The sequence below is a fragment of the Pimephales promelas genome, chromosome 5, assembly GCF_988280905.1.
Source record: "Pimephales promelas chromosome 5, fPimPro1.hap1.1, whole genome shotgun sequence".
NCBI classification, from domain to species: domain Eukaryota; kingdom Metazoa; phylum Chordata; class Actinopteri; order Cypriniformes; family Leuciscidae; genus Pimephales; species Pimephales promelas.
Genome location: NC_142773.1, coordinates 34,707,244 through 34,733,745, shown reverse-complemented (window position 1 = coordinate 34,733,745; position 26,502 = coordinate 34,707,244). Strand labels below are relative to the sequence as shown.

Below are 26,502 nucleotides of genomic sequence, written 5' to 3'. Positions count from 1 at the left end.
TGGGAATAAAGTGCCGAAGTTATTACGTAACTTTCTAGGAAAACTCGGAAGTTAGCGGCGCATGGGTTCCCTCGATCGAAAAGCTAGGCATTTCCCCCAGAGTTTTGGAAAATCGCAAAAATTAAAATGTGCATATTCAGAACCACAAAATGAGGCAAAGATATAGTTATATTAAGCCATTTTAAAGCCTGAATATTTTTTTAAATATGTAATTTTGGTAATCAAAGATGAGTTTTGGGATAAAATTATTGACTACATGAATATCTTTATCTGCAATAGACTTAAGCAGATGATTTTGCTAAACCAACAGCATACAAGACTGAGGCGTCAGAAAACACGGCATTAAAAAGTTACCATAGTAAAAACCTGTAAAAATGGAAACCTTTTAACATATATATATAAAAAAAGTTAGTGGCATCAATCAATCATTGATTGTAATGTAATTGGCGACACGCTGACTGTTCCAACATGGCGGGCGTGACGACGTATCTGGAGCGGTCGATTACGATTCTACGTAATGTTTTCTACAACATGTCCGCGACTGCAAAGTCTGCAAACAAAAAGACCCAACTCGTTTGCCGTAGACGAGCTAGCGTGCGAGAATAGTTTTGAAAGTGATGCTTGTGTGAAAGCAGAGGATGTCAGAGCGAGTCAAAATGTTTGACTAAATATGTTATTTGGTCAACTCGGCCTAAACATTTCTTTGTATGTAATAAAAGAACATTCAGGAAGTAACGTTAAAGATGGAGCAAGGACTAGAGATGTCAGCAATGATTCCTGCATTGCAAGAACTAGCCAGGTAACATCAGTGGCTGCTAATTGCGAAAGATATTCTCTTGTAAAATAGTCCTGACAGGTGTACTCAACATAAATATTTTAAAATATAGCTCATACAAAGCCTTTTATATCTTTTCCAGTGCCAGTTCAGTTGAGTACAACCAGGCTGTGCAGAAACCACGTCAGATACTATGTCAGTTCATTGACAGGATACTCACAGATGTTGATGTCGGTAAGGAAAAATGCTTTAAGTTACATCTTGGATATTTGTGTTGTTGTTACGTCAAAAGTCTTTTTTTATGAGAACATCTCAAAATTCTGTCATTTTTTCCTCACCTTCATGTTGTTTCAAACCATGCTAAATGAATCAAAGGCAAATATATGGTGGTTGACTTGGTTGAAGAATTATAGTGAAAACTTTTAATGTGAAGCCCTCTAGAATAGATAATGTGCTTAAAAGTAGGCTATATATTACAATTTTACATAATATAAACATATCAAAACAAATATAGCATAAATTGAAAATAAGGCATTCCTTTCTTCCCCAATGATGAAGTGTGTTATTGTAACATAAATGTTCTCCATAGTTTACAATAAAGTCTTCTGATATCATAGTCACGAACTGAACGGCTGAAAACTCAAAACAATTAATACACTAGATTAATACACAAAACAATTAATACACTAGAATAGTATTATTTGAGACATGTATATATACAGACACACTCATAGCTTTTAAGTTTTTAGTAGGGCTGGGTGTCGATTCACATGTTCAATTCGATTTCAATTCGCAAGCTCTCAGTTCGATTCGATTTCGATTCTCGATTCGATTTTCGATTTCGATTCTCGATTCCTGATTTGATTCGACTATAATGAATATAGATATAATACAAATCCTATATTTATGGGGAAAAAAAAGAACAGGACATAAATTTACATGTCTCTTCATCTCTTTCCACTGTCAGTTTTTAGTACAGTAATGTTTGATGTGTTTACATAGTCTAATGTTTTTAATCTCTCTCACGTTTTAGTTGCTCTGGAGTTATGTAAGAAGACCAGTTTTGAGCCTGCATGTGTGATGCTGCTGGACTTTGTCCAGCACATTATTAAATCCTCCACATTAATGTTCATAAACCCAGCGTGTCTTTCTGATCACTTCAAAAACTCAGAGAACAGCTGCACTGGTAAGCTGATATAGTTTAATATATACAATATATATATAGTTCTAAACAACTACTTTTAGCTTAAATTGTTTGCCTTCCTTCTCCCTTCATAGATTTCAGTAAATGGATCATCAACCGTCTTTTGCGAATCGCCGCGTGCCCAGAATGCGAAGATCTTCACATGAAGATCTCGTCAGTCATCTGTTCTTTGCTTCACCTTTTCAGAGCCAAGGGTCCAGTCCTATTTGGGCTGTTTTCCACAGAGCTAATTTGTTTAATGCAAGATTTAGTGCATAAGAATCTCATGGTCAGACCGTCTCCACAATGGCCTGTGGTGGTGGAACGCTTCTCCATCAGGTCTGCAGAGTCTGCTATTTACCTGACCCCTACCATCCTTCAGCTGTCCTCATGTGCCTCAGCTCAGATGCTGTTAGTAACTTCATTAACAGTGCTGACGGATATTTTGCAGGGTATTTTCTTCCCAAGAGAAGTGGGCATCATATGGAACACTACTTGTCTCATCCTGTCTAATGGGAGCCCGAGGCTCAAGGCAGTGTCTATGGTGCTTTTAACTCGCATTGTGACTCTAGGAGGTTTCCCTGAAGATCATTCACAGCCATTTTTCTCTGCTTATTTGCATCTCCTGGACTCATTGCCTGCTTTTGAGGAGTCAGAGCTCAAGTCTTTTGGCAAGGATTTCCAGAAGCTCTCCCAATGTGTTTTCCTGACAGAGGAAGGCACTCACGGCCGGTTCGAGAGAGTCCATCTGAACATGCTGATGGAGAGGCTTGAGAAACTGGTGGTTGGTGGGGCACTTGAGCTGTTGAAGGTCATGGAGGTGAAAGCTACACTTTGCGAAGTCTTCTGCTTTGTCCTCAACTTTGTTCCTCCCGGATACGAGTGTGCAGTGCAGATCCGGAAGGAGAGAGTTGCAGCCATTTGCAAAGCTCTTATTAAGACCATTGGAACCCAGGACCAGGAGGAGGTAAATGATCAAAAGAAAAATGTATACAAAAAAAAAAAATATATATATATTTTTCTTTTTTCTGTCAAGCACAAAATAAGAAGTCTAGCAAAAGGTCCTGGCTTCTCTTTTCCATACAATCTAAATAAATGGTGACATGAGAACATGACAAAAACAAGATAAAAGCAACACAGTCACAGTGGTTCAGACATATTTTGCACTATATCCAAAGTGTATTGAAGCAATGTTCGGAAAAAGAACGGTTCACCCAAAAATTCTGTCATCAATTAATCACCTTCATTTTGTTCCCATCACATAAGACTTGGTAAACACAAGAATTTGTTAAACACAGATGCTCATGTTTGTGTGACACGTGAGAACTAACCTCATTGGTTCTCGTTTGTCAAGCAATCACTTTTGAGCTTCAGTTTGCCATATTTGATGTGCTTTACAAATGTGTGATTATCAGTGTTATATATGAATAAAACCCTACATTACATAGGTTCATCATACCTGGATTTAACAACTCGATTGACCACTGGATTACTTTTAAGGTTTCATTAAAAATAGACGTCTTATGGGTTTGGAATGACATGAAGGTCAAATGATAACAGAATTTTTATTTTCTGGATGAAATATCCTTTTAATAGTGTTGATAGTTTACAATCTTGCCATACATTAGCTCAAATCTCATCCTCACATATACATTATTATGTAGTTTAAAGCTACACTGTGTGATTTTTGTCCCCCCTCTAGTGGGGGACCTCGTCCATGAGTGTTAACTCAAACGTAAACGCGTAAGGCGAAGCTTGAATTAACGGGTATTTCCCTCTTTGGCTAATGTACTTTCAAGATGTAGGGGCAACATGGCGACCGACATTAGAACCCCTTACCCGTTTATATTTTCAATGGCATATTATACACTCACGAGAATACTTTATTACTTACAAATATTTGTAACATTAATGTATATACATTAATGAGCACATATATTTTTTGAAAGAACTAAGTGTTTTTAGCTAAGAATAAACTAAAAGTGTTACACAGTGTAGCTTTAAAGTCTTAAAGTGGTGATGTATTGCAGAGAGTAACATATTTCCTTTTAAAAACTAGCAAAGTGTGGAAGGCTACCTGTACGCTGCACTCAAGACAGATGCCATTGCTGCAGTTCAGGATGTGCAGGCCTCAGTTTCTGACCCTGCTGATCCTCGTATGTATGAAGAGGAGGTTCCAGCCAAACGACCAAACCTCTCTCTTCCAACGCAACTAAGGAGTGAGGCCAAAACTCAGCCAATGTATGCAATTCTCTGCCCTCTCTCAGTCTCTGCCCTCTCTTCAGATAGACTTTGCTTCAGTTTCTGCTCTTACCATGTGTAAAGATGAGCCTAACGCATTAAGATGATCTTGTCTGCCATCAGGCAAGTGGACATGAAGAGCAGTAGTGAGGTGTGGGCAGCTGTAGACAGCCGACTGGGCGAGTTGCTGACCCGGATGAGGGACCACACAGTGAGCCAGTGCGTGAGCACCGTGCAGGGACTGACGGTCATCTTCCACCTGGCTGCACTTTGCTCAAAGCACTGTCCAAATGGACCGCAGAGGTACGGTTTCATCTAAGGCCTTTGTTGTGTTGCATGGTTATTAGTTCTCATTCTTAAATGCCTCTTCATTGGCAGAGGAGAGAAGACATCAGGGACCTCAGATGGAGTCCAGCTTGTTTGGTTAAAGCCTCGGATTTTGGCTCAGGTTGTCGAGAGCTGCCGCACCGCAATGGCGAACACCTCCAATGAGGGAGAGCTAGAGCCTCTGGTGGAGGGCACTGTCAGGATCCTTGATGCTGTCCTCTACCTTAACAGTGAGTGTATTTTTTGCAAAGGACAATTTCATTCAATTGACCCTACGCTAAGCCACGCCCGACAACCGTCACGTGTCTTAGCAACCGTTTGTCTTGCTCTCACATGTTCGCCAAAAATTACTAATTATCTCATTGGGAAATGTCTGACACCCGTGCATACACACTGTAATAGATGTGTCAGCCGTGAATGCTTGACAGGCGTAGCAACAGTAACTAGGGAGGGCGGGGCTTAGTGAAGGGTCAATTGCATCTTGGTTATTTTTTCAGGATGGCCTAATATTAAAATTCAGGTCAAAACCAAAAAGCCTAATATTGTTTTCAAGTTATGGCTGGTAACCAATATAAAATACTATTTGTTCTGAATTTATGAAAAATATATCACTAAAATTTAATATACCACAACAAGTAAATGTAGGCATTATGATGCACACAGTATGAAAATGGATATTTATTTTGAGATTGGATAAAGATAACATTTAACAGTGTTATTAATCGGGTCGATACCAATAAATAAATAAAAAATCTCTTATACACTTCAGTTTGTACGTTTTAAACAATGACACATTAAATTGAGCAAAAGTGACAGTAGAGACATTTAAAAGGTTACAAAATTATGTTTCAAATAAATGCTTTTTCATAAAATATTGAGCAGCTGTTTTCAACATTGATAATAGGTAAATGTTTCTTGACCAAATTAGCATATTAGGATGATTTCTGATTGGTCACGTGACACTGTAAACTGGAGTAATGATACTGAAAATACAGTTTTCTATCACAGGAATAATTTACATTCAGTTATTAAGAATGGTTTTGTATTTTAATATAATAGTGCACCATATTACCGTTTTATTATATTTTTAAACAAATAAATGTAGCCTTGGTAAGCAAAAGAGACTTCTTTCAAAAACGTTTTTAAAAATCTGAACAGTAGTGTGTGGTACCAATGTTTTGTGCATCCCTAGTTATTTTACTAATTTATTCAGAAATTGCACACATTTTTTTTAAATATTTTTTATGACCATAGACAAAGCATCCGATAGATATATTTAATTTGAAATAATTTGATTTGTATTGTCTGTTTACAGCCAATAGTCAGTGTGACACAAGTTTTTCCAGGAATGTGTGTGCTCTGCTGTCGATTCCATGGGTGTTTGAGCATTCTTCACAAACGGTTTATCAGACAGCCTCTTTTCCTGCAAGTCTGATTTCACTCTCCCAGAAACTTGCTCCTGCCTTCTGTAAGTATCTAATTCATTAACGTTCTGCAATATTTTATATATGCCCAAAAGGGAATTACTGTAGCTGTATTGTTAATGGATAACTTTAAATCTAGTTCCTAAATGCGTTTAATTCACTTTTCATTCCTTATTCTTTAAGTTTTAACGCTTGTTCTTTTGTAATTTTGTCTGTAGCTGCACAAACTCGAGCGCACTGTGTGTTTCTGCTTGCTCTGCTGTCAAAGAGTGTGTGCGGTGACTGGCGTTCGTCGGTTTATCGTTGGGCCCTGCAAAGCAAGATGGAAGCTGAGCGGGCCAGTGCCGTCAGAGGCTTCCCTCTTCTGCTGCACCACCTAGGGGTCAAATCCTACAGTCTCATCCACGAGGTCCTTCTGTACGTCACCCTCTAACAGTCAATCTGAAAATAATCCAATATTGGCACACATCAATTCAGGGTTCCCATGGTCATGGAAAACCTTGACATATCAGTGAATTTTAAAAGTCATGGAAATATCAATAGCAAATATATTGTTCTAGTCATTTTCAGTTCTAAAATGTTCGATCGATGTGAAATAACCTAAGCTAAATATTTTTTTAATCCATATGCAGTTTATGAAAGACTGAAAGATTGAGATGTGAATAAATATATGAATACATTGTGCTCGTAAAATGGCTGTTGTGATATTATGAGTGGCGGCTTGGACCCAGAAATGGTATTTCTTACATCACAACTTAAACATAGAATGAGAATAAAATGTAGGGCAGGACTTGATTTCATCCTTCGGGAATTGATTTGATCGTAGGAAGTTGTGTGTTGCTAACTAAACGGGTTTTGCAGTCAGTTGAGGAGGATATTTTAGTCCCACTCTCTGCCAAGACAACATGAAGAGAGCATTTGTTGATGCAAGGATCCAATGATTTTTAATTGCACACTGCAACATTGTGTAAAAAATAAGAAGTGTCAATTTTTTGATTTCATGCTGTCTTTAATACATTTTTGTTAACATTTTGTATTTAAAATTGCATTTAGGAACAGACTCCAGGACAGCTCAACACAAGTGAAGACCGAGCTGGCCGGTATCACGGGGCAGCTGGCCTGCTGTCTGTCTGAGAGGTCAGAACTGCAGTTCCCTCAGGAGACAATGCCTTCCCATGAGCTCCTCTGTGCTGGTCTCAGCATTTCAGACTCCCATCCCTGCCAGATCTCCTCAATCGGAGCCTCTATCCTCACCCCGTTCCTTCTGCTGCTCAGACCTGTGGAGGACGTGAAGGTGAAGCAAGGTCAGTCTGCTCTGCAACACTTTCTGTGAAGCTTCTGAATTTTTTAACATGGAAAGACTTCATCTATTTTAAAGGTGAAGTATGTAGTTTCTGTGACACTAGTGGCGCCTATTGGAATTAAAAAAAATGGTCCCACACTTGGTAAAAACCCCTCTTGCTCTGCCTGCTACTGTAGCCACACCCCAAACTGGAAGGAGATAGACTTATGGACCGCTCTCAATGATTTGATCGTGCCTGGGAGGCTTAATATTGACACTTTTGGGGGAGATAAACCCATTAATGGCATACTAATAGTATTCAATAAACGACTTGGTTAACAGAAACAAATTCTTACATACTTCACTTTTAAACTGTTTTGAGGATTGAGTTATTGGTCAAAAGAATGTAAGAAGCTGAATTTGGATGCATGAATTTACCCAATGATTGTTTTTGTTAGTATATACCTTTGGTTTTGCAGCCTGATGAGCATTAAACTATAATCTAAAGTATAAACATTATCCTATTTAACATTGTCTTTTGGAATGGCAGCTTTTATCAGGAATATACGGCACTTGTTCAAGCATGTAGATCTGGGTAACAGTGACCCTGATACAAAAGCTCTGGTTAGTGCTTTGGTCAACCTCATTGAAGACCCTGACCAGGAAGTCCGCATTATGTTCGGCCAAAACATTAAGAATCTTCTGGAGTTTTGGAATGGAAATGGCTTTCTCAAGGAGGTACAAAAATTTAAAGTTCAAATTATATTAACATGCTGTAATCATTATGTCATTCTTTTAGTCCTTTCAGATGTTTTTATCCAAAGCGACTAATGGATGGATTATGATTTTGTGTCCAGCTTCTTGTGTCCAGGCTGAAAGAAGCTTACACCAATGCAAAGACCTCCAGAAACAATGATCTCAAAAACACGCTTATCTTAACCACTGGAGAAATTGGGAGGTAGTGCACTGCAAAATGCTTCTTTTTGGTACCACTTTTAGTATATTTTGATTCTTCCAGCTGTTAAAAGCACGCAAATCATGTTTCAACAATGCTTATGGTGCTTCTCAGAGCTGCTGAGGGGAACCTGGTATCTTTTGCTCTGCTTCGTCTTCTTCACTGCCTGCTGTCCAAATCCAATCCAGTATCGGTAGCAGCCTACACAGAGATCCAGGCTTTGGCCACCTGCAGAGATCTCAAACTGCAGTCCTTTTTCAACCAGTACAGGAACCCAATTTGCCAGGTCAGCATGCCTTTGTGTTGCTGTGATGATTAAGTATTATCTTAATTGCTTTGCTTTCATGGTGTGTTTTATATAGTTCACATCAATCACAAAGCTTTCAAATTGTGTGTTAGAAATGGAGAATATTGTTTGTTTTGCTTCAAGCTAACATGTAATGTGTTTATAGAATATTTAATGTTCTTCTCTTTTCTTTTATTGCAGTTCTTGGTGGAGTCTTTGCACTCCCGACATGTGACGGCTCTGCGCTGCACGCCGGATCAGAGCTGCGAGGCTCTGCAGGAGGAGGCGGCCCATCAGAGAGAGCTGGCACTGGACATCCTGTCTCATGTGGCACATGTCTTTGATTTCCCTGACCTTAATCGTTTCCTCAATGTAAGTTGAGCATCTTAATACCAGATTTGGCAAGATCAGCCTCTGATGTAACAGAAAAGCCTGAAATTTGGGCAAATATAGTATAGCATAGCATATAGGCCGGGACTGGGAAAACTTTTTGAACATTGCTTGTTTCACCGAAGAAATGAGCTCACTCTCTCTTTAATTTACAGCGGACACTACAGGTCCTTCTTCCCTTTTTGGCAGCCAAGGCCAGTCCTACTGCTTCTGCTCTGATCCGCACAATTGCCAAGCAGCTGAATGTCAACCGCAGAGAAATGCTCATCAATAACTTCAAATACATATTCTCCCATCTTGTGTGTTCCTGTACCAAGGAGGAGCTGGAGAAAGCTTTCCACTACCTTAAGGTGTAATTTTCAGATTATGAAATTCGGAAACAAGCAGTGAGGAAAAAGACAAATAGAAAGAGGAATGGTATCATAAAAATATGTTTTCAAATTTACGTATTGTACCTCTACATTTTTATTTATTTATTTACTGACTTGATTTTACATTGATTTTTTTTTTCTTCTTAATTTCTCATTCATTAACTTTTATTTATATGTTATTTTTGCACAGAATGAGACAGAAATTGAATTGGGCAGTCTGCTGAGACAGGATTTCCAGGGTCTTCATAATGAGCTGCTCCTGCGTCTTGGAGAACACTACCAGCAGGTCTTTAATGGACTTGCTATTTTAGCTTCTTTCGCCTCTAGTGACGACCCATACCAGGGCCCAAGAGAAATCACCACCCCAGGACGCATGGTACTACTCCTCTAATAATAATATTCATCAGTCTAAGGCGCACGGGTGTCTAGCACATCTTTCATAAACTGATTCATGTGCCTTTTGTTGTACAGAATCGGATGCATTAGAGTTCGTTGTCAGCCTTCTATTATAGTCATTGTTCTGTAAATAATGCTGTCTGTCATTTTATGTCTGTGTAGGCCGATTATCTGCAGCCCAAGCTCCTTGGCATCCTGGCTTTCTTCAACATGCAGCTGCTTAGCTCTAGCGCTGGAGAGAAGGAGAAAAAGAAAATGGTAAGTGTTCGATACGTTCTAACAATCTTTAAAGCTGTTTTGTCTGGTTTCAATGCTAAAGTGCAGTAGTGAAAACGTGACGCATCAACCTCATAACTGATCTTTGACACATCAGAACATCATTAAAGGGGTCATGAATTGTGAAATAAAAATTTCCTTGATTTTTTTTCACAGTTAAAGGGATACTTCACCTCTGGAAAGATGAATGTGTATTTCAAATGGGTCATTTATGTAGAAGAAATGTGAAATTAGGAGGAGCGGGAATTTTCTTAGCAACGTTAAAATGCACATCAACCGATCAATTGTTTAGCATTCATGTAAACACTACATTCAGATTCACCAATCGGAATTAATTCAGTTAGATTGAAACAAAAGGTGTGCGTGTAAACAATGAATGGCGACTGCAGAAAGCAAAAGCTGAATCATGGACATCAACGGCCGGGCATGTCTGGGAAAAAGAGGATGGTAACCCCTACTACTCAGCTTTCTCCACAGAACAAGAGCCTGCTAGCTTAGCTTCCAAAAAAAGATGGCTGACACAACTATGTGTGCATTCTGTGAGTGAGATCCCACCCTCTATGGGCAGGTGGAAAATATGCGGAACAGCCCCTACTGACTGTAGTCTTTAGCCTCTGGCCAAAAAATCCTCAAAATGAAGATTTTTGTGTAATCGGAGATTTTTTCCAGACAAAAAATACATAAATCTCTCGTCTCAGGGGGATATGAGTGTGGAATACATGGTAATTTGAAAACACTACAGGTTTTCTACTAATACAAAGCTTAATGCTAAATCCTGAAGTATCCCTTTAAGAGGTCATTTTACTATAAAAATATCCTGCAAGTTGCAGGACTCAAAAATTCCTTGTTAGTCCAAAAATAGCTTTTATTGAGCTTCCAAATGTTTGGTTTCCAATTTTCTCTCAGTATGAGGTCATAGTTCGACGAAAGACCGCCTCTGCAGAAGATCGACTTCTATTTAGCCCCACCCACCAATTTGCGCGTGTAGTGTAGTAGTAAATACGTGTCTTAAACACAGGATTACTCCAGAAACAAAACCGATTAAAGGATTTTTGCAGTTCCAAGTTGTGGAATCCCGTCCTTGTGATCCTAAACATTAAAAAGCATGGATGAACTTTACTTTTAATTAAGTTCAATTCAGGCCGCATCAGTAAGACACTATTCGTTTGTTTGTAATAGAGATGGCAAGATAGTTCTATCCCCATTATGTCAGTATATTTATGACCTTTTTTCCTCTCAGGCTCTAAACAGTTTAATGGCCCTGATGAAGCTGATGGGTCCAAAGCACATCAGCTCAGTCCGAGTGAAGATGATGACAACACTAAGAACTGGTCTGAGGTACAAGGACGACTTCCCAGAGCTCTGCTGCAGGTGTGTTTCTAGCCTGAGTGAGTGCATTGAAGAGGATGTGCAAATAGATTCTGAAGAGCATCAGAAGTTGTATCTGCGTGAGAGAGTGCTGACGACAAGAATCAGATGTTCTTTAGTTAGTTTGCCGTGAGCTCATTTTAATTTTAACAACGGTTAAGCTCAACACAAACCATCTGTATCTAATATGCAATCAGTTTAGAGGATAAAACCGTAATTGCATGTATATGGGCTTTATTGTTATCTTGCTGGTTTACAGGACGTGGGACTGTTTCGTGCGCTGTCTTGACCCGTCTTATCTGGGTCCGCTTCTGAGTCATGTAATCGTCGCTCTGTTACCTCTCATCTCCATCCAGCCTAAAGAGACAGTGGTGATCATGCACTACCTCATAGTGGAGAACAGGTGTGTGTTGTTCCAGCTTTCTCTTGTTTTGTTAAAGGCTAGATTTGGTTTTATTTCTCTAAAGGTTTTTGGATGATTTCTAGATAATTTTATAGATTTAAAAAGTAGTTTTTATTACAGATTAAGTAGTAATGTTGATTATTAATGTATTGACAACATAGTTATTAAAGGTAAAGTGTTTACGTTTTGCTGCACTATGATTGAAATTATTTTCAATCAGGTTTCCTTAACATTCTCAAATGTCTTAATAACTAATACTATAAACTAATAATTTTTAGTTTACTTTAACAAACAGTTGATAGGCCCCTTTGACTTGAATGTTTGGCTACCGACATTCTTCAAAACATCATCTTTTGTGTTCATGAGAAGAAATTTATACAGGTTTGGAACAATTTGAGAGTGGGTATATGATAACAGAATTCAAATTTTTGGCTTTAATATCCCTTTAACTTTTCTTAGTTACAAATAATATTACACAAATATTTAGTACGGATTACTAATTTTTTACAATTAAGTTCAACAAACTGTTCTACATTAAGTAAAGTCAACTAAAAAGTATTAGTTTATAGTATTAGTTATTAGACAAACCTGAAAATCATTCAATCATAGTGCTGCAAAAAGGAAACATTTTACCTTTATTAACTATGTTGTCAACACATTAATAATCAACATTACTACTTAATCTGTAAAAAAACTGCTTTTAATCTATAAAATTATCTAAAAAATCATCCATATTCTTTTAAAAACAAAAGTTATCTATGTCAAAAATAAAAAAGTACTTGGATAAGTGTTGTCAACTACTTATTGCAATCTACAGATCTCCCCTTCTGCCTCAAACTCACGCTATTGGCCAAATTTGTTAGCTTGTTGTAGTTTTCTCTGCATATTAGATTAGAACATTTATTTTAACATTGAAAAATTACGCTATAACACTAGTATAATTTTAATGTATTTTGTTGTTTTGGGTAAAATCCTTTCTTCACAATCTTTTCATCTCAGGGAGGAAGTACAAGACTTTCTTCATGAAATCTACTTCCTTCCTGACCATCCAGAACTGAAAAACATTCACAAGGTCCTTCAAGATTACCGTAAGGTACAACCTAAACAAACCAATCACATCAAAGTATAAATAACAGTGTACAACTTTTAAAATTGTGACTTGATTTCAATAAAATGGAATTATTTTTATAATGATGGTTGTGATGCACTATTCTTCAACAACAGCAAACCTCAAAGAGCACCGACATGCAGACAGCACTGCAGCTCTCCATGCGGGCGATCCAGCATGAGAACGTTGATGTACGCATCCATGCACTCACCAGCCTGAAGGAGATGATATACAAGAACCAGGTCAGACTCGCTCTTAAGAAATTAGATTAAAAAAGACATCAAAATGCCATACATCTTATTACCTGTAAATCATATCAGCATAGTATGTTTTTTTCTCACTCATTGCCGTTAGTAAAATGATAATATTTTGTGTGAGTACTGTATAAGAGTTTGTTCATCAATAATTATTCACTAGATTCAGTATTTTTAAGTATGTAAATACAATATGGGATTGTAAGCATATTATTAGAAACCAGGCTTCAAATGTAATAGGGGCCTGAACGGTTGAAGACCCCTGATCTATATTGTTTGTTCTACAGGATGCTCTACTAAAACATGTCTTGGACAGTGAGATGGTAGAGCCGGTGATCTCTCAGTTAGTGACAGTGTTGCTCCGGGGCTGCCAGGACGTCAACCCTGAAGTCAGGCTTTTGTGTGGGGAATGCCTGGGGGAGTTAGGAGCCATTGATCCTGGTCGGCTTGACTTTTCACCTGCTGACACTCAGGGAACTGGATCAACATTTGTGGTAAGACTTTCCTCAGACACTTTTGTTTTTTGTTGCTGCGATATGTATCAAGCAGAATCTTGAAGATCATGTTTTAAGTGTGCAGCTTTTTCATTTTATGTATTTCAAGTGTTATGCACAGAATAAAGAGAGTGTCTTTATGCTTTTTAGAGTGGGATCGATGATCCAAATTTTGCCTATGAACTACTGACAGAGCTGACCAGAGCTTTTCTGGCCTATGCTGATGATGTGAGAGCACAGGATGCTGCGGCGTACGCCATGCAGGTATGAATGAACTTGGGCAAATATTCTGTCCCTTGGGATTTTGATATTGTCCCTTTGTTTGGTGTTTTATAAAAGTTTTAATCACATCACCAAATACTTGGTTACTTGGTAGCTTATACTTTTGCCCCCGGCTTCACAGACAAGTCTTAAGCCTAGTGCCAGAATAAAATTCATTATTGAGCTGTTTTAACTGAAAATCACATGCACTGACATATCTTAAAATATGTAATGTGCATTTTTAAGGCACATTTATAAAAGCCACATTAGTGTCCTACTTGAACTAAGGTCTAATCCTGGGTTTACGAAACCATGCCTAAGATTTTATATATTTTGTTTACACTTAAACTTTTTTTATATTTTAGTCTGGACTAAAACATGCCCTAGATATTGATTGAACATGATTTGATTCTTTATTATTGTTCTTTATAGATCTTTTGCACTTTAATTTTTAAATGTTTTTTTTTTATTGCAATTAAATGTTCAGAGTTATTTTTGTCATAAGAAAAAAGGTTAAGAGTATAAACCTGTTAAGAGGACAACACTTCCGTTTTGTACCTTAATTCAATACTGTGCCAAAAGCTTGAGAAATTATCGTGATATGAAAAATTGATACCTTCCCATGCCTACTTGTGATTTACATTTAGAACTGCAAAGTATTTAGCAAGGAGAGTTTTAGTTTAAATTATATTAGCTTAAAATAGGTAGAAAGAAACTAAAGGTTGAAACGATAATTATTTTTTGTCATTGACGATAACCTATTCAACTTTTGTTCTATTTTGTTTGAATAAATAAAACATTAAAACTAAAAACTTTAAATTCTAAGTTCATTTAGGCATCACAACATTATAATGTTTTGAAAATTATTTTCATTTTGAGTACTGCATTCAAGCTGTATTATTAAATTATTCGTTTTTAAAGATAATTTTAAAATTATTATATTAAGTAAGCGTTAGATGACGGCAAATCTAAATGTAAAAATATGTTAAATAAGCTTGTATAATAACATTTACATATATCGAATGATATTTAAAAATATGAATATTGGCCATTTTGCTACTGATATGTTGTGTATCCCTTATAGAAACATTCAAGTTGTAGATTTTAGCTAAACTCTGTACACTTCTGTTTCAGGAGCTGCTATCATTATTTGAATGTCGGGAGGGCAGGACTGATTCACCAGGTCGCCGTCTTTGGAGAAGATTCCCTGAGCAGGTTCAGGAAATCCTGGAGCCACATCTCAACACCAGGTTGGACATGATCATTTTGCATGACTTGTTGTCAGCTGCTTTTATTTAATGCATAAAACTGATTTGTTTTAATCATCTGAAGGTATAAGAGCTCCCAGAAGGTGGTGAACTGGTCGAAGTTGAAAAAGCCAATATATCTTAGCAGCCGTGGAAACAAATTCTCTGACTGGTCTGCAACCTGGGCAGGATATCTCATCAGTAAAGTAAGTTCACGTCTACTTGTTTTCCTGTGCTATGAAAAATCACATATTTAATGCAAAGGCTAATTCTCCCTAATCTTTTCATGTGTTTTAGGTTAGACATGAGCTAGCTGGCAAAGTGTTCAACTGCTGTAGTTTCATCATAAAGCATGATTACAAAGTGACCATCTACTTGCTGCCCCACATTTTGGTCTACGTGCTGATTGGATGCACTCAGGAGGAGCAGCGAGAGGTACAAATTCAAACTCTGTAGAAAAGGACATGCTGTTAATTTTTGATAGCTAATGGTCCGTGTAGTTTTTCTCTGTAAAGTTTTTGCCAGTGAAAAAGGCTGTTTCTGTTTATGCCCTGTAGGTGAATGAAGAGATCATGGCAGTCCTGAAGGAGGGTGACCCGCGGTTATTGCGACTGCAGGATAATGCCTCTAGCTTGAGTCAGCTCAGCACACAAACAGTCTTCTCCATGCTGGACCATCTCACTCAGTGGTCCCGCCACAAACTACAAAGCCTGAGTACCAACAAGAGGTCAGGAAAACATGGCAGAGAGCAGCTGCAGGCACAGGCAACAGGTGACGTACTAAACAAAGTTCTGATTTCAGTTCATAAAAGCTGATGATAATTTATTATTAACATCTTGACATTATTAGGAATGTTAATAGGCCATTTGTCTGTTTATCTTTATTTACAAATTCTCCTCAAACATGAATTTTTAAGTTGCCGTTAATAGCATCTCAAAAATACACACAACTTTTCTGAGTAAAATCAATACATTATACCATTAATTATTTTCCTCATAAACTCTTGCAAACATACATTTAAATAAGAAAACGGCAATGCTGTGCGAGTTACATATTTCAAGCTTTGGGGACAGTAAGGAAAGAAAGAAAGAAGTAACAAAAAAAAACAGTAACAGCATGTTTTTAAAATGTCATTTTTTCTTGTGACGGCAAAGCTGAATTTTCAACATCATTACTCCAGTCTTTAGTGTCACATGATCCTTCAGAAATCATTCTGATCTGCAGCTCAAGAAACATTTCTTATTATTATCAATGTTGAAAACAGTTGTGCTGCTTAATCATTTTGTAGAAACTGATGCATTCTATTCAGGATTCTTTGAAGAAATACAATGTTTAAAGCAACAGAATTTGTTTTGAGAAATATATATATTTTTATATATTTTTATTGTCGGTTCTGATCAAAAATATTATAAAAAGGGGTTCCTTAAATATTTTAAATGTTTTTCATAACTGAAAAGTCAAGAGACATGTCATCATATTTTGAGAATAACCCAGGTGAATTCTGTTGATCTGAAATGGTATAAGTTCATCCTGTACAATCCTAAAATGTTTTTGCTTTGCCTATGGAAAGTAATTCTGACTCTTTGTCCTCTTAGGCCCAGAGAGCAGTGAGTATCAAAGCGTAGTAGCCTTCCTCAACAGCATTCCTCAGGATGTGCTGGCCAAGGCATCCTTCCGCTCCAGAGCCTACACACGGGCTGTCATGCACTTTGAGTCCTTCATCCGTGAGAAGAAGCAGAACATTCAGGACCATCTTTCATTCTTACAGGTCTTACCAGTCTACAGATTTTTGCACGAGTTGTAATGGTTGCTGGTTATGGTTACTTACTAAAATAAATAACTGTAAAATATTATTATTGAGTCAAAATTACTTTATTATGTAAGAAAAAAATTGTCAGGTGAAGTGATGTGGAGACATGAAACTTGCAATAATGTTCCAAAGTTTGGGGTCTGTCAGATTTTTTCAATGTTTAGTCTCTTAAGCTCACCAAGGCTGCATTTATTTGCATGTATACTTGTCAATAAATCAGATCGGTTCTTAAGCTATCTGTTATAACCTGTCTTCTAGACTATGTATGCGGCCATGCACGAGCCAGATGGTGTGAGGGGGGTGAATGATCTGAGGAAGGAGGAGCCGTCATTGAGAGAGCAGATCCTGGAGCATGAGAGCATTGGACTTCTGCGTGAATCCACTGCTTGCTACGACAGAGCCATCCAACTCGAGCCAGACCAGGTCACCACCACACACACACACTCTTATTCTTATAAACACCGGGCAAATGTAGAGATGTGTGTGCTTTGGCTGGGCTTGATTCTTAGTAAAAAAAAATAAATAAATAAAAAGGAACACATTAAAGGGTTAGTTCACCCAAAAAGGAAGAAAGATCAACACTCTTATTTCGGCAATAAAAACAAAACAAAAACTAAAAACAAACATGATGTTTATCTAAAGTAATTTTTACTTATTAATATTGTTAAATTAGATCATGGATGTTAAGCAGCAAAGACATCGGTTAAATAAGTGAGATTATTTAACATATTTAATTATTGGAGATTTGTGTAATAATCTGGTTTTGCATTTCACTGTTTGATTCATTTAATGAATACTGAATCTGTTTCTGTGCATGTGAGATGAGTAAATCCATGCTCACATTTAGCCTAGAACTACAATAAGCATCATATTTACACAGCGCACACAACTCCTCTGCGCTTACTTACTATTTGGGGACATTACTTGTAATGCGTTGCCCCTAAAACTGTCTATTGGCATACTTTTAAACCCTATCTATATACAGTATATTCACACTCAGTTGTTGCTCCAGAACTAGTAAAATTGAACACATCGAACAATGTGTGTATTAAATAATCCTCTTAGTCTTTACTTTCTTATTTTTTGTATTTTTGTAACTGATACATTTCCCTCTCACTTACTTATCTTTGTATGCAGCTCATCCATTATCATGGGGTTATGAACTCTATGTTGGGCCTTGGTCAACTCTCCACAGTAATAACCCAGGTCAATGGAGTTCTTGCAAGCAGGTAGGCGTACTGATGTAAACTTAGTCTCCTGGGTTATTCAGTGACACTGTGGATCACGCAACCCCAGGTTTTGTGTTTTTAAAACTAACGTTATTTCATTTGCAAAGGCCACGTTGGAAGTCCGATCTAAATGCTTACCGGGTCGAGGCAGCATGGAAACTGTCAAAGTGGGACTTAGTTGAGGACTATCTTGCCTCTGGTAAATGATTTAGATGTTTCTAGAAACATAGAAATGTTTGTCAGATTGAAGAAGCATTATTTTTTTGCCATTTCTGTTTTATAGATTGTAAGTCCAGCACATGGGGTGTCAGACTTGGTCAAATGTTGCTGGCTGCCAAGAAGCAAGATTCAGAGGCATTGTATGAAAAGCTTAAAATATCCAGGAAAGAGCAGGTTGTCCCTTTATCAGCTGCCAGTTTTGAGTGTGGCACCTATCAGAGAGGATATGAGTACATAGTCAGGTAATCCGATGGTTGACAGTTTCAGAAAAATAAAAACGTAACATTTACAATACAAATACAATGTGTTCAAAAGCATTTTCGACTAAGGTGTCGTGTCTTAGGCTGCACATGTTGTGTGAGTTGGAACATTCCTTAAGTGAGCTGCAGAAGGAAAGCACAGAAGCTGGAAGATCCAAGAAGCCTGAGCCCAAACTCAACTGGGACGCCCGCCTACTCATGACCCAAAACTCATTCAGAGCCAAGGAACCCATACTGGCACTGCGGAGAGCTCTTCTCAGTCTCAACAAGGGGTATGAGCACATATTACTCATACTACATATGAAGAGTTCAGATGCAAAAGCCTCTAAATGCCATTTGAAATTTTCTTCTTTAATGATGATTTTTATCAAACTTGTATATTTAAGTTCAGCAATTTCACTTAAATAACAATTAATAGGTAATTATCATTGCCATTTAAGTGAAATCACTGAACTTAAATATACAAGTTTGATAAAAATCATCATTAAAGAAGAAAATTTCAAATGGCATTTAGAGGCTTTTGCATCTGAACTCTTCATATTTCAGTGCAAAATGTTTCACTTCCCTTCTAGAAAGCCAAGTAATTAGCTAATTTCTGATAATACTTTGCTTTGACATTACATTTTTAAATAAATACCGTCTTAGTGAGAATAAGAGAGATTCAGAAACATAAAAAAAAATAAAAAATCATATTTATTCCACACTTTTGACCAGTAGTGTAGGCTTCAAAAGACATGACCTTGAGTTTCAGGTGACCTATCTCGTTTGAGTGGATATGAGATAAAAGAGTGATGATGACGACTTCTTTGCAGGTCTTCCTGTGAGGAGCAGGTTGGCGAGTGCTGGCTGCAGAGTGCTCGTGTAGCCAGAAGAGCTGGCCATCACCAGACAGCCTTCAACGCCCTGCTCAATGCTGAGAACTCCCACCTCTCTGAACTCTTCATCGAGAAAGCCAAATGGCTCTGGTCTAAGGTTTAGCAGCTCAGCTTAATGTTGTTTATGCCAATGAAGGTCTTACTCCATCGTTGAAATTGTAGTAATAAGGAAAGATGTTGTTGTTACAGGGTGATGTGCATCAGGCTCTGATAGTCCTGCAGAAAGGTGTGCAGCAGTGTTTTCCTGATGACCAGCCACTCACAGACCCCAAGAGAATCCAGATAAAAGGGAATGCCATGCTGCTGGTGGGCAGATACATGGAGGAGACGGCCAACTTTGAGAGCAATGCCATCATGAAAACCTACAAGGTATTTCAGTCAATCACATTCATGGACAAATGGGACAAAAATCAGATTCATTAGTCAATGTTTCTCTTTCATGCAGGATGTCACCTATCTGTTGCCAGAATGGGAGGATGGCAACTTCTACCTTGCCAAATACTACGACAAGGTTATGCCTATGGTCACTGACAACAAACTGGAAAGACAGGGCAACCTCATTCGTTATATTGTCACTTATTTTGGAAAGTAAGATGTTTTCTATTGGTAATCCCCCTATAGGGCTTTCATTCAGCAGTTCTAAAAGAAATGTTTCAATGTGTGAAAGTCAGATACAGTAATGCTGTGCTCTCTTCATAGAGCCCTGCAGTTTGGCAATCAGTATATCTATCAAGCCATGCCCAGAATGCTAACCTTATGGCTGGACTATGGAGCCAAAGTTTTTGAGTTCGAAAAAGGTAAAGCACAAAAGTGGCTGAGATTATACTCTCGTTTTATTAATGCATTGATTAAAAATCTTGCAGATTCATATGCATTGATCTTATTAATATTTTAAATAATTCGTGTTGGGCAGTAAATAATTTAAAATGCAAAAAGAATTGCAATTTGGTAAAATGTTTGGTAACACTTTTACAGTGTCATTGTTACATGTGGTTACTGTAGTAATAATTAAATTATGTATAATTACATGCAATTAACCATAAACCACACCTTCATACTAACCATTTAGTAATTTCATGTAGTTAAATTAATATTACTTAGTACTTAAATGTACATTGTTATACAGACACCTTCAAATAAAGTGTAGCCAAATGTGTATATGAAGAGTTCAGATGCAAAAGCCTCTAAGTGCCATTTGAAATTTTCATTCTCGAATGATCATTTTTATCAAGCTTGTACATTTAAGTTCAGTAATTTCACTTAAATTGCAATGAAGATTACCTATTAATTGTCATTTAAGTGAAATAACTTGAATATATAAGCTTGATAAAAATTACCATTTTAGAAGAAAATTTCAAATGGCACTTAGAGGCTTTTGCATCTGAACTCTTCATATATATATATAGTATATATAGTGTACAATATTACACAAATGAATAATAATAGTAACAATAATAATTAAACATTTTATTATTTTTTTTATTTTTATTTTTTTTTTTTGACATGGACTTTTTAAATTATTTTAATATGTTCCTTGAGGTTCACTTATGATGTCAATAAAGTTTAATGGACAAAAAAACATATTGCACGCGAGTTAGTGTTTAAAATATATTATCCATATAAAAGTGTAATTTACAGACAAAGCATTATGAAATTATTTACTTATGAAGTCTGAAGTCTGTTCAGAGACTGCTTAAAATAGATGCGTCAAAGCGAACTTTCTTTCACTCTTCCATTCGCCCTATTGTTGGCAGACTCAAGTGTGTGGAGGATGTCAGAAACTGAATGCACATCTGTATAGTGTATGCAGTGTATTCAGTGAGTGATTACAATGGGTTCTATTTGCTTTTGACACGATGCTTACATCCAGTGTAGGCAAATGTCAGCCGTTACAGGGATGCTCCACTTGAAAATGAAAATTCTGTCATTATTTACTCACCCTTAAGTTGTTACAAACCGGTATGAGTTTCTTGCTTCTGCTGTACACAAAGGAAGATATTTTGGTGAACGATTGGAATGAAACAGTTGTAGGGCACCATTGACTTCTATAGTGTTTTTTTATTCTACTATGGAAGTCAATGATGCCAAACAACTATTCGGTTTCAATCATTCTCCAAAATATCTTAAATCTGAAACTCATACAAGTTTGCAACAACTTGAGGGTGAGTAAATGATGACAGAATTTTCATTTTTGGGTGAAGTATCCCTTTAACCGACTAAATGCCAATGGGCGGGGCCTATGTTGAGATGATGTATAACTATTCATCGATGTCTTGCTCTGGAGCCAGTCACATGCATTTATATTTGCTCATGTTACATCACAAATACCGCAATATCAACATGAGCTATTTTTGGAGCTTGATTAAATATATACTTTTGTAATGAGGATGTTTTAAGCTATGAAACTTGCATGACTTCTTAAAAGTCAAAAGATCAAAGCCAATTTGATTTCTCATGTAAAAATACAGAATTATTGTATGCGTATTGATTCGAATTGGGTCACTGTGAGTTTGCAGTCCAATTCAAAATGCTTTTGAATCGAAATCGATTGACTATAAAACCAAATATTCACTGCTCTTAATTAAAACAATCCATCCTTGCTCAATCTTTTTCAGCTGGCCGCTCTGACAGAGTCCAGATGCGGGCTGAACTTTCTAAAATCAATTCCGTCATCAGCGAACACACCAGCAACCTCTTGCCTTACCAGTTCCTCACAGCCTTTTCACAGCTCATCTCCCGAATCTGCCACTCCAACAACGAGGTCTTCGCTGTGCTGATGGAGATTGTTGCCAAAGTCTTCTTAGCTTACCCACAACAAGCTATGTGGATGATGACTGCTGTGTCAAAGGTCAGACACCTCAGCCACATCTATAACTATAAATGTCTTTTCACAAGTATTAATTGTTTATATGCTTTTTAAAATGTATTTTAGTCCTCCTATCCGACTCGAATGAACAGATGCAAGGAGATCTTGAAGAAGGCCATCAGTCTGAATAACTCATTTGGGAAATTTATCGGAGATGCCAACAGACTGACTGACAAACTGGTGGAGCTCGGCAATAAACCAGTAGGGGAAAACTGTACCACTAGCGAAAGAATAATATTTTAATTCGCAAGAAAACAGCTTTTATGCATTTAGTAGTATTTCATAATTCAAAATTCATTTATGTAATCAATTGGTCTTGCATATTATGGATGCAGTTATAAACTGTTTTTGTGTAATTGTGTAGGTGGATGGAAACAGCAGCACCCTCAGCATGAGTATACACTTCAAAATGCTGAAGAAACTGGTGGAAGAGCCCACTTTCAGTCAGATCCTCATCCCCCTGCAGTCTGTCCTTATACCCACCCTGCCCTCCACTGGAGGAGCCAACCCCAAACACGACGCCTTTCCAGGGCACTGGGTCTACCTCGCCGGCTTCGACGACACCGTCAGTTTCACCATTCCCCAGTTTTTTGGGCACATGATGCATCACATTCCCTCTCATTTTAAAAGATTCACTATTAATGATATCATTATTCGTTTCCTTTCAAAAAGGTGGAGATCTTGGCATCCTTGCAGAAGCCAAAAAAGATCTCGCTTAAAGGCTCGGACGGAAAGTTCTACACCATGATGTGCAAACCCAAAGATGACCTGAGGAAAGACTGCAGGCTGATGGAGTTCAACTGTCTCATTAATAAGGTTGCGCTGTTCGCTAAATACCACAATAATTTATTGCATTTTCCCGAAAACTTGCATAATAAAAATGTGCCGTTGTTTTTTTTAGTCTTTGAGGAAAGATGCAGAGTCTAGACGAAGGGATCTGCGCATTCGAACGTACGCCGTCATCCCTCTGAATGAAGAGTGCGGCATAATAGAGTGGGTCAACAACACAGCGGGTTTACGCCACATCCTCACAAAGCTGTATAAAGAGAAAGGTGTGCTGATTTCATAGCCTCTACTGATATACAGTGGACTGGGATTTAACCCATAATCCATGCATAACTTTGAAGGAGCTGTATGCAATAAATTTATTTCAATTAATCATAAATTTTCCCTGATATGCCACTAGACATTAAGAAATCATGTTCATTTCAAATACTTATCACTGACAACAGTAGTCCGGACAGGATATTGTCATTTAAAAAGTGAAGTTGCAGCCCTTGACTGGTGTTGATGTTGTCATGTTGTGTTTTGTTCTGATGCTCCAACCTCCACCGATCTACCAATCACGGAGTCAGTAGTGTTGCGGCATTTGGGTTGCCAGCTCTTCTCTAGTTACCACAGGTGCAGATACGAACGTGTCGTAATCAGATAAAAAAAATTCTAACGTCGCGAAACCCCCCAAAATTCGATATGAATCCGAAATACTTTGTCAAGTCAGAAGTAAATACTTAACAGAAAAAAAAATCACTGTGTAGGACTCGTCACTTGCCATTGGAAGCTTCTTGTAGCAGCCTGCGTTCCTGCTGGATCCTGCAGCATATCTGGCAACCTCGAGTCATGGGGGAAGGCGGGGATACACCCTAATTTGAAAGTGATTGCAGTACCAGTTTTGGCTACAATCTTGCATACAGCTCCTTTAATCCATAACTGATTGTAAATTTGTTACGTGACTTCTTTTTAACATTTTGTTATTTAATTTTTATTTAATGATTTAATATTTGTGGTCAGAAACTCACAGAAAGCTTGTCATTATCATACAATAAATATTGTATCACTTTCAAGTGCTTTATTTTGGATAATGACCAGCTCTAACAGTACATTATCCTGCTTATTACATGGCTACTCGCCAAATAAATTAATATACAGTACAACAGTTTTGGGTCAAGATTTTTGTTAAAGAAATTAATACCTTTATTTAGGTATTACAAAAGTTTCTATTTCAAAATAAATGCTGTTCTTTTGAACTTTCTGTACATTAAAGAATCCTAGAAAACATGTATCTTGTTTCTTGAGCAGCAAATCAGCCTATTAGAATGATTTCTGAAGGATCATGTGACACTGAGGACTGGAGTAATGATGCTGAAAATTCAGCTTTGCATCACAAGGAATAAAATAGATATTTTAAATTGTAATATTTCACAATATTACTATTTTTAATGTATATTTGATCAAATAAATGTATCCTTGGTGAGCATAAAATACTTCTTTCCTAAAAAAAATTCCTGGCCCCAATCTTTTGAACAGTATTCTATTGTATATGGACATGAAATATTGATTAACCAATCAGAATCCATTTTAAACTGCTGTTTATTCAGGCTGTCAGTGTCTCCATGAAGTCATTTGGACTCAGCTGAGTGAAAATGTATTTGTTCTTTTAAACAGGGATCTATGTCAGTGGGACGGAGCTGCGTAAGCTGCTTTTGCCCAAAACAGCTTCTTTTGAGGAGAAGCTGAAGCTGCACAAAGATGTACTGTGTGCCAGACACCCACCGGTCTTTCATGAGTGGTTCCTACGGACATTTCCTGATCCCACCTCTTGGTATATATGACAGGCTGTTTTACTACTTGCATTCACAATATCTTTGCTATTATTTTCTTAATATTGTCTATTAAAAGTGAGCTTAGGGCAATTCAGTAGAAATTCACCGACATGAACATCTTCACACATGGGACAAATGTGGCATTTCACAGGTACAACAGCAGGTCTGCTTACTGTCGCTCGACTGCGGTCATGTCTATGGTGGGCTATATTCTTGGGCTTGGCGATCGCCATGGAGAGAACATTTTGTTTGACTCTTTAACCGGCGAGTCCGTTCATGTGGATTTCAACTGCCTCTTCAACAAGGTTTGAGAAGTCATGAGGAATGTGTCTGTATAATTTGAATACTTGGTACCTCTGAGTAACTAGAACAAATGTGTTGTGTGGTGCTTAAGGGGGAGACATTTGATGTTCCTGAGGTTGTTCCCTTCCGGCTCACTCAGAACATGGTTCATGCAATGGGGCCCATGGGCACAGAGGGTCTGTTCAGACAGGCCTGTGAAGTCACACTCAGACTCATGAGGGACCAGAGAGAGCCACTCATGAGGTGAACATCTCAGAACTTACACTAGCATTCAGAGGTTTAGGGTTTGTTTTTGAAGGGTCAATGGTCAAAGATTATTACTATTTAAAATAACTTTCTATATTTTAAAATGTTATTTAATCCTATGATGTCAACGCTGAATTTTCAGCATCATTACTCTAGTTTTCATTGTCACATGACCCTTCAAAAATCATTCTAATATGGTTGTTGAAGTAGAAGTGCATGAATATCTGAAAAATAACATCTCTGAAACCAAATATCTTTTCTATGTTGGGTATTTCATAAAGTATTTGTATTGCATAATTATCTCTTTTATATTCCTTATCAGTGTTTTAAAAACATTCCTGCATGATCCTTTGGTGGAGTGGAGCAAGCCTGTCAAGGGTTCCTCTAAGACACAAGTTAATGAATCTGGAGAGATCCTCAATGAGAAGGTACTTCATCAATCAGTCGCTTCAGCCTGAATAAGGATGCATATCTGTATATTAAATGCATTTTATATTCAGCTAAGCAGGATTGGATTATAAGTAAACATAAGGCATTATGGTTGGAATACACTTGCTTTGAGTACTGTAAGTGCTTCATCTTTATGTGCAATTTGAGCTGTTGCGTTTCAACTATAGATTAAATAACAAGCTTAAGTAATAGTTGTCAAGAAATATTTCATGATTTAATTTTGTCCCACTCTAGGCTAAGACTCATGTTCTGGACATTGAGCAGCGTCTTCAGGGAGTGATCAAGAGCAGAAATAAAGTGATGGGCTTACCTCTGTCCATTGAGGGCCACGCACACTACCTCATTCAAGAAGCCACTGATGATAATCTCCTGTGCCTGATGTACCTTGGATGGGGTCCTTATCTGTGAAGGACATTTGCACTTAAGAGTTTGAGACCAAAACTCAACATAAGCTTTCTGTTTAGTTCCATACTTTTTTTTTTCTGTATTTTGATATATTTGTCACTGTTATTTTCAATGTTCCTCAATAGGTTAATTAAATTTCATTTATGTTTCTTTCAAGAATCTTCTTTCATATCATATGTGTTCTGTTTTGAAGGAATT

The 26,502-nt window shown here is 37.5% G+C and overlaps 1 protein-coding gene across 1 annotated transcript; it reads left to right on the top strand.

The window, feature by feature from the left end:
* Nucleotides 1–566: 566 nt before the first annotated feature.
* On the top strand, nucleotides 567–26,454 carry atr (ATR checkpoint kinase). The gene is made up of 47 exons (XM_039677460.2): nucleotides 567–799; nucleotides 918–1,009; nucleotides 1,809–1,961; nucleotides 2,054–2,925; nucleotides 4,018–4,199; nucleotides 4,323–4,502; nucleotides 4,578–4,756; nucleotides 5,842–5,994; nucleotides 6,169–6,367; nucleotides 7,004–7,254; nucleotides 7,783–7,970; nucleotides 8,090–8,190; nucleotides 8,302–8,473; nucleotides 8,675–8,845; nucleotides 9,019–9,213; nucleotides 9,425–9,610; nucleotides 9,793–9,888; nucleotides 11,147–11,277; nucleotides 11,534–11,677; nucleotides 12,677–12,770; nucleotides 12,902–13,027; nucleotides 13,327–13,533; nucleotides 13,684–13,797; nucleotides 14,929–15,044; nucleotides 15,127–15,247; nucleotides 15,339–15,476; nucleotides 15,599–15,812; nucleotides 16,637–16,809; nucleotides 17,110–17,274; nucleotides 17,989–18,080; nucleotides 18,188–18,279; nucleotides 18,364–18,541; nucleotides 18,643–18,831; nucleotides 19,372–19,531; nucleotides 19,624–19,803; nucleotides 19,880–20,022; nucleotides 20,134–20,231; nucleotides 22,050–22,282; nucleotides 22,367–22,501; nucleotides 22,665–22,865; nucleotides 22,973–23,116; nucleotides 23,202–23,352; nucleotides 24,743–24,899; nucleotides 25,052–25,205; nucleotides 25,295–25,446; nucleotides 25,772–25,877; nucleotides 26,134–26,454. Exons 1-47 carry the CDS (start codon nucleotides 744–746, stop codon nucleotides 26,305–26,307), a joined length of 7,908 nt encoding a protein of 2,635 aa, XP_039533394.2. The 5' UTR covers nucleotides 567–743; the 3' UTR covers nucleotides 26,308–26,454.
* Nucleotides 26,455–26,502: the final 48 nt, after the last annotated feature.